This window comes from Lolium perenne, chromosome 2 (genome assembly GCF_019359855.2).
Source record: "Lolium perenne isolate Kyuss_39 chromosome 2, Kyuss_2.0, whole genome shotgun sequence".
NCBI lineage: Eukaryota > Viridiplantae > Streptophyta > Magnoliopsida > Poales > Poaceae > Lolium > Lolium perenne.
The window spans coordinates 177,612,906-177,622,015 of record NC_067245.2 but is presented as its reverse complement, the minus strand read 5'-3'; the positions used below and the strand labels follow the sequence as shown (position 1 = coordinate 177,622,015).

Genomic DNA, 9,110 nt, shown 5'->3' with positions numbered 1-9,110 from the left:
GTTGGACTATTTGGGTTCCCAAACCCCTTGTTACTAACATGCTAGGACCCATTGAAAAATGGGTACCTAAATCCAAGACTTGATTCCTTGTAGGACTATGCTTCCGGTGGCGCTAAGTGGGTGGTTGATAGTGGAGCCACAAGTCATATGACCAGAAGTAAGAATATTGTTGTCGACCTCGAGCCTTCTCACTCTACCGTATCGTATGGCTACAACACGTGCTCTAAGGTATTGGGTCTTGGAAAGGTGGTGGTAACACCCGACATCTCACTTGTGAATGTCCTACTTGTCGAGACCCTTGGTTACAATTTACTCTCCGTTCATCAAATTGCTCGTATGGGTCTATGTACTTTCTTTGATGAACATATGGTGGTCTTCTTGTGGAGCAAGACACTCAATGTAGCTTTTGTTGGATATGTAGAGAACGGATTGTATGTTGTCGATTTCTCCGGAAAGACAACATCTTCCGCTCTTTGCCTATTCGCCAAAAGTGACAAGGGTTGGTTATGGCATCGCAGACTAGCCCATGTCAACATGAGGACTTTGCAAAGTCTCCACAAGGGTGGCCACATTCTCGGACTAATAGAAGATGTCTCTTTTTGCAAAGATTGTGTTTGTAGGGCTTCCGTACAAGGAAAAATGCATGGAGCTCCTCACAAGGCCAAGACTATCATCTCTACCACAAGATGCTTGGAGCTCCTACATGTTGATCTCTTCGGTCCACCGTCTCACGAAAGTCTTGGAGGAAAGAAGTATTGCCTCGTCATTTTTGATGACTATTCACGCTATTGTTGGGTATTCTTCTTCAAGTACAAGAGTGAGACTCAACGGACCATGATGGAGTTTGCCAACCAAGTTCAACGCAAGTACGACAACTGGATCCTCGCAATAAGGAGCGACAATGGAGCGGAGTTCAAGAACTACACCTTGGATGACTTCCTCGGTGAAGAAGGAATCCAACACCAATACTCCACGCCATATACTCTCAGACAAAATGGGGTCGCCGAAAGGAAGAACCGAACCTTGATCGAAGCTGCTCGAACCATGATGATGGAATACAAGTCTAACTACAATTTTTTGGGCGGAAGCTATCTCTACCGCATGCCATGCTACTAATCGTCTCTACTTTCGCAAAGGTCTTGAGAATACACCATATGAGATCCTCATCGGCAACAAGCCAAATGTGTCATACTTCAAGGTCTTCGGATGCAAATGCTATGTGCTTGTCAAAGACACACGCCTATCTAAGTTTGATTCAAAAGCTCAAGAAGGAATTTTCGTTGGCTATGCTTCGGATTCTCACGCCTATAGAGTCTTCAACAAGTCAAGTGGACGAGTTGTAGAATCTTGTGATGTGACTTTCGATGAAGATGATAGATCTTTGGAGGAGTGAAGTGCTTCTTGTGAGAAAGGAGATGTAATTCCCCCGGATACCATAGGAAGGATGGGTGTTGGCATTCGCCGACCTCAAGAGCTACCCTTTATGAGTACCGAGGAAGGACCAAGTTCCACCCAAGTGGAGCCATCTACACCACAAGGCCAAGCTTTTTCCGTTGATCTTACAAATGCAAGTCTACCTCTACAATAACCTCAAGTACAACCTCAACCTCTACATCAACCTCAAGTTCAACCTCAACAACTACAACAACAATCAAGTCCAAGTTCACCGCAACAAGCTCAAGAACAACATTCACCTCAAGCTCATCTACCACAACAACCAACATCAAGTGACCAAGGCCAAGCTTCAAGTTCTTCTCCGAGTGGTTCGGGGATAATATTTTTGGACAACGCTATTCCTAGTACCCCCGAGCCATCCGTCTCTCATGATGATGATGCCTCTTTCAACAACAATGGAGGTCAAAGCGAGGACCTAAACCGTAATGAAGGCCAAGAGGACTCACAAGAATCTTCTCCTTTAGCCGACACTCGCCGTGAAGATCCTACTACAAGACACTTGCGTCTCAAGTCTCATTCCTTGCGTAATATCATTGGTGATCTAAAGAGCAAAGTAACCACCCGGAGGCAGCTAGCAAATTTTTGTGAGCACCACGCCTTTGTCTCTATGGCGGAACCACTCAAAGTTAATGAAGCTCTCAAAGATCCCGATTGGTTGAATGCAATGCAAGAGGAACTCAACAACTTCAAGAGGAATGATGTGTGGACCCTCATGAAGCGACCCGATCATTGCCGCAATGTTATCGGCACCAAATGGGTTTTGAAGAACAAGCAAGATGAAAGTGGCATGGTCATCCGCAACAAAGCAAGATTGGTGGCACAAGGCTATTCCCAAGTCGAAGGCGTAGACTTTGGTGAAACCTTTGCACCCGTTGCAAGGCTTGAGTCCATCCGTATCCTTTTGGCCTTTGCCTCACATCATGGCTTTAAGTTGTAATAAATGGATGTTAAGAGTGATTTTCTTAATGGTCCTTTACATGAGGAAGTATATGTGAAGCAACCCCCGGGGTTCGAGGACCCCCATTTCCCGGACCATGTATTCAAGCTCAAAAAGGCCCTATATGGACTCAAACAAGCTCCTAGAGCTTGGTATGAGCATCTAAAGGAGTTGCTTGAAGACTGTGGTTTCGAAGTGGGGAAAATTGATCCCACTCTTTTTACTAAGAAAGTCAATGGGGAGCTTTTCGTATGCCAACTCTATGTAGATGACATCATATTTGGCTCGACTAACACAAAATTCAATGATGAGTTTGCTATGTTGATGACAAATAGGTTTGAGATGTCAATGATGGGTGAACTCAAGTACTTTCTTGGGTTCGAGATCAAGCAAATGCGATAAGGCACCTTCATCAATCAAGCAAAGTACCTCCAAGACATGCTCAAGCGCTTTGATATGAAGGACGCCAAAGGCATTGGAACTCCGATGCATCTCAAGTGTCAACTCTCTCTTGACGAGACCGGCAAGGCGGTGGATCCCAAGCTCTACCGTTCGATGATAGGTTCGCTTCTTTACCTTTGTGCCTCTCGCCCGGATATAATGTTAAGCGTTGGTATGTGTGCACGGTTTCAAGCAAGCCCGAAAGAAAGCCACATTGTGGCGGTCAAAAGGATCTTTCGATATTTAGTTGATACCCCACACTTCGGACTATGGTACCCAAGGGACACGGACTTTGCTTTGATTGGTTTCACCGACTCCGATTGGGCGGGCGACAAGGTTGATAGGGAGTCTACGTCCGGAGCTTGTCACTTTCTTGGAAGATCTTTGGTGTGTTGGTCCTCGAAGAAGCAAAATTGTGTCTCCGTCTCCACCGCGGAAGCCGAGTATATTGCCGCGGCAAGTAGTTGTGCTCAAATCTTGTGGATGAGGCAAACCTTGCGGGATTATGGACTCGAGTATAGCAAGGTGCCTCTTTTGTGTGACAATGAGAGCGCAATCAAGATCGCCTACAATCCGGTTCTTCATGGCAAGACGAAGCACATTGAGATACGGAACCACTTCATCCGGGATCACATTGCTCGCGGAGATATTGTACTATCCTATATTGGTACCAAGGAGCAATTGGCGGACATCTTCACGAAGCCCTTGGATGAGAAGCGTTTCATTGAGTTGAGGCATGAGCTAAATATCATTGAACCATCGAACTTTGCTTGACCATCGTGCGCACATACCACTCCTAACCTTTATATCTAGATGAAAGGCACGCATGAACATAGGGGGAGTGCGGTTTAAATTTATTGAGCTATCCCTCCCCCCATAATGCATAAAGAAATCCAAAACATATGCTACTCGTCAATTAAGTGACTTATGAGCTTCATGTTGAGTTGTAGTCCGTGAGTCCTAGATACATCTACGCGACCTCACACTACTACACTCTTACACGGTGGCTTCGACCACCAACCTCCTCCTTGAGGAGTTTTTCGGTTCTTTGTGTTTCTTTGTGACCTTTTTTTTTTTCCTTCTTCTTTGCCTTCTTTTTCTTGTTTTTGGAGAACCTCATTCAAGCTTGTTTTCTCGTGATTTTTGCAAGTTTGGTTGTATGTTCTTTTTCTCCATCCTTCTAGGTTCTTTACCCTCCTTTTTGGTGTTCCGATGCCAAAGGGGGAGAAGTTCCTATGTGGATGGGGACCTTTGTTGTTCGTAGCCTTGTGGTCCTAGTTGCTTATCTTCTCTTGTGGCTACATCAACAACTCTATGGAGGCATCTTACGGTGAGTTTGGGTATTCTCAAGGCTATGGTATGATAACTTGACCCAAATCTCATAACATGATCTCATGTTGCCTCCATATTGTGCATATGCTATTTAAACATGTCAATTATCCGTGTTGCATATGTGATTGGTTTGTAAAAACTAGGGGAGTGATGCCTCTAGGACATGTGTATTTGTATTCAAATACATATTCATAATAAGCACATGTTTAGGGGGAGCTCCATCGAGCTTTTGCAAATCTAAGTTTCTCATCATAATATCATATGTTATTGTAAAGTCTTGTGTTGTCATCAAACACCAAAAAGGGGGAGATTGTAAGAGCAAAATCTAAACCCCGAGTTTTGTGTGTTTGATGACAACACTTGAGTAATCTCACCGTGTGCCTTGAGTATCATTGTTAGATTTGCAAGTGCACGGTGACCTCGCTGGACACGTCAAGATCGGAAGACTGAAGCGTAGTTTATAGGTTTTCTAGTTTTGTGTGTGTATCGCGAGGTGACATGGCTGGAGAGAAAAAGGGGAGAAAACCAGTTTTAGCCAGGCCGGTACTACCGGTACCTGTAGCGGTAGTACCGCTACCCCTATAGGTACCGCCCACGATACTGCTCCGAGTCTGCGCTGAGATTGACCCAGAATACGAGTCGCGGTACCTCTGCAGTACCTGCAGCGGTAGTACCGCTCACGGTACCGCCCAGGTACCGTAACTAGTTACGGCAGTACCGCTCTGGTACCGCTCCTGTACCTCTTCAAGTCCAGTAAGGTTTGGACCCTGTTGCGGTACCTCGAGCGGTACCATGAGCGGTAGTACCGCTCTGCGTCCACGTGGACCAGATCTGGGGAATTCGAACTCATAACGGTAGTACCGCTTCCCAGAAGCGGTAGTACCGCTTAGGCGAAAACTGGACATAACGGTTGAATTTGGAGGAGCCTATTTAAGGGCCCCTTCTTCCCCAACTCGTTTTTATCTCTCCTCTCTCTCTCTCCTCCATTGTTGCTGAGCCAAAACCTTGAGGATCTCCCCAACCATCGAACCAATCTTGCCCAAACTTTGAGGAGTGGTGGAGGAGACCCCGATCTATAGTTCTACCAAGAGAGATTTCACCAATACTAGTTATTCCTTAGTGGATCTTGATGGTAGGGTTCCTATGGTGGGACATTGGAGATGTGCAGCTATGGAGGCTAGCTTGGTGATGTACTAGCTCCATAGGGTGTTGGGAGCATCCTTGTGTGTGGAGCTCGCCCAACCTTGTGAAGGAATCACCGCCTCGACCGGTGCCTTAGTGGAGAAGGGGGAGCACCTTTGTGGAGCTCTCTCGAGGAAGAAGGTGACGCCTTCCTTCGTGGTGTGGCCGTCTAGTCTCTTGTGTGAGACTAGCACCTCCTCAACGCAGACGTACTTCCTATTGTGGAAGGAACTATCTTGTTGATTCTTTTGCTTGTTGCACTTGTCCTAGGATCATTGTAGGAACACCGCTATCGCTAAAGCTCTCACCTTTATCTTCTGTTGCACTAAAATTGAAAAAGGCTAAAACTTATCGTAGCGCCATTCACCCCCCCTCTTGTTCGCTACGATCCATTCAGCATTGATGATGCAATCACTTGGAACCTCACCGACAATGGCCACTATTCATCTTCATCTGCCTACCGTGCTCAATTCTTTGGAGCTACATCTTCCCCCATCGCCTCCACGGTGTGGAAGTTTTGGACCCCGCCTAAATACAAGTTCTTCATGTGGCTCGCGCTTCAAAATAGGCTTTGGACTAATGACCGTTTGGAGAAGAGGGGGTGGCCAAATTGTCGGGAGTGTCCCCTATGAAAACGAGTTTTGGAATCCGTTGATCACCTTCTTGTCAATTGTCGTTACACCATTCGACTTTGGAGTCTTCTAAACGAGTGATTTCACATTCAAGCGCTTGACCTCGATCTTTGGCCGGCCACCACCCTTCATCCTTGGTGGGGTAATATGACGAAACGCAAGGATGTGGCTTCATTAGCCCTTCTTGTGTCTTGGGAGCTTTGGAACGAAAGAAATGCTCGGATCTTTAAAAACAAGCATGCGCCACCCTCCGTGCTTTTCAACAACATCAAGTTAGAGGCTAGACTTTGGGTTTTGGCGGGTGATAAGTGTATGAGTAATTTGATGCCGCGAGAGTAGTCCACTTTTGCTTCGAGGGGGTGTGTTGTAAAAATTATTCTTCTTCTCCTTAATTAATGGAATAGGGCAAAGCTTTTGCCCTTTAAAAAAAAAAAAAAAGAAATCCGACTTTCTAGGAGTTTACATCTGGAATGACTCCACTGAACAACAAGTTGTTTCTTTCTTTTCAGATGCTCCAGGCTCCAATCATGAAGACTTTCATGAACATTGGGTAATGCCAGTGATCCTTCCGTGCTGAATTATATCCAATCTATCCCCACAGTCTGCCAGGCAATGTTAAGCTTAGACTAGCCCTGAGAGCTGAATGGGCAGAAAAATAGCATATGCTCAATAGTTTCCTCACGTGAATTTGGACACATCGGGAAATTATATCCCAGAGATAATGACATAATGTCTCCTTCTAACCATGTTTATGGTGTTTAATCCGTCACATAGCACTAACCGGCAAAAAAACTTACGTTGTCAGGTACACTTAAATTTCCAAAGCAAGGAAAATGCAGCATGTGGATCCAGACTCTTGAAACAAAATTTATAGAACTAACTAGAAGCATACAGGGAAGCTCCCCAAGAATAATGTCCATGTGTCATTAGTCCGTGAAAAACTGATATGAGCACTGCAGCTCTCTGAGTTCTTCCACAACATCACTGACACCATGTCACCATCGCTCAAACATGCGTAAGTATGAGAAAACACTGGATCACTGGATCTCGAGCCAACGATCTGCAGGACCAAAACGCTACATGCTGCTCATATTGATGCACCGACCACAACGAGTATATCAGGACATGAGTAGAGCCGTCTGACATTTATTCAGCATGAGACCATCTCCACTGTCGAGGCATCGCTGCAAATAACACAAAAACCTAACGTCGAAAAAACTCCACTAAACGCAAATCTTGGTTCGCAACCTCCTGAGCTAGAACGGACGCTAGAGAGGAGGGAAACCGGGGGAAGTAAAGATTTCTTTTCAGCGGGTTGGGATATCCTCATCAATTTTGTGCATTTTACTAATCCACTCGGCCACTCCATGTAGATCGCACGTCTATATAAGCAATTAAGCATTAGAAAATTGAAGAAGAAAAAAGCTTGTGGGTTATATCACTTTCTTGTCAAATAATTTGGCCGAATAAAATCAAGAATAATGTGGATGGAGACAAAATTTTGAAAAGCCCAAAATTGGCTTTTTTAATTACCACAGTCTACAAAGAATAGGGTAAGTGATAGCTGGGCTTCTCCTATGCTGAAGCAGCCCATAAAATTTGGGCCATACGACACTTTTCTAAAAGTGCAAAGCACCGGATGACATGATCCATTGTGTTTTCTTTTTTGAAGGAATGATCCACTGTGTTCTGTTGTAAACAAAACAGTATTCGCTTACTGAAATTCATGATCCTCTTCTATCAAAATAAAAAAAAAGATATAGAGATAGAGAAGAGATTCAAGTTCTTCTTCGATCGGTCTTCTTTGGACAACATTTCCTCCTTTCAGATATATATTATCCTGAAAAGCGACTGAAAGAACCAAATCATTATTTATTCACAAATCTTGGTCTGCGATATTCGACGCGATAGGACCATTGGTTGAGCGTTTAGAACACAGATATTCTCGGACCAACACATACCCAAACATCCTCACTTGGTGGTAAAAAAAAAACGAAAACCGTTGCGGAAGAAGGGCTGATACTGAAACGCCTCGAACAGAATGTGTAGCGCTACTAACAATAATTCAGTATACTAGAAGTACTGAAGCAAACTGAAAGCCTGAACCCAATCTGAAGCGAAACCTTCAGGGCAAACAACACAACACAAGTGCCCAACTGAAACCATATCCGCAGGGTCAAAACCATGTCGATTTATTCCATCCATCTGCATACCTAGTCGAATACTTAATTTACATGCACGCACGCACACACACTGCATAGGTTACTACTGGCTACTACTGCTGCTTCTAGCTACTACATGGTCGTGTCGTCGTGGATGTTTAGTTCTCCATTTTCAAGCCGCTCGACTCGGTTTTGTTCAGCACTCAGCACTTCAGCAGTGCGCCTGGCAGCTGTTGGTGCAGTCGAAGGTGCACCCGCCGCCGCCACCACCTCCGGCGCCGTTCTTCCCGCTGTAGCTGTAGGAGTTGAAGCACCAGGACGGGCAGGTGAGACGCATGTTGTTGCAGCGCCCCTCCCCGCACATCATCGACGGCTGCACCACACCGCGCCTAGCGAACCCGCCGCCCGGCCCAACTCCGCCGGCTCCCCATCCGCCACTAAACCCGGCGCCACCGACGCCGCCGTTGCCACCCGGCCCAACTCCACCGGCTCCCCATCCTCCACTAAACCCGGCGCCATCGCCGCCGCTCGGCTGGCGACCACCGAACCACGGTATCCAGCCAAAGAATCCTCCAGCGGCAGCGGAGGAGGCGAGGAGGAAGAACATGGCCAGGAGCACGAAGGGGGTTGCTTTGGCTGACGCCATTGTTGATCCTAGCTTAGCTAGCTAGCTTTGTGTGCGTGGGGTGTTTGGGGGGCGGGATTCTTGGTACTCGGGAGTGGACAAAGATTGGTGCGGAGGTGGTGGGTATTTATGACTTCGGGAGCGACGACTCCATGGGTGGCATTATATTCGCAAGTGGGCGGAGCTCGGCGTGTGCGTGGCGATTCGATGTGGTAGCTGGTTAGCTACCTTTTGCTGAGTGCGTTTGATCTGAAGTTTAGCTGTCTGTATGTGTCACTGTATCTGTAATTCTGTATGGCATTGCCGGCACCACCTCGCACGCACGCAGTCTCAGTGGTGCGATC

General features: G+C 46.2%; 1 protein-coding gene across 1 annotated transcript; it reads right to left on the bottom strand.

Annotated features, from left to right (window-relative positions):
• Positions 1-8,152: 8,152 nt before the first annotated feature.
• On the bottom strand, positions 8,153-8,897 carry LOC127334011 (uncharacterized). The gene has a single exon (XM_051360444.2). It carries the CDS (start codon positions 8,785-8,787, stop codon positions 8,353-8,355), a length of 435 nt encoding a protein of 144 aa, XP_051216404.1. The 5' UTR covers positions 8,788-8,897; the 3' UTR covers positions 8,153-8,352.
• Positions 8,898-9,110: the final 213 nt, after the last annotated feature.

Bases quoted from the DNA above. Each gene is read 5' to 3' on its own strand.
- LOC127334011 (XM_051360444.2), bottom strand. From the start codon at position 8,787: ATGGCGTCAGCCAAAGCAACCCCCTTCGTGCTCCTGGCCATGTTCTTC.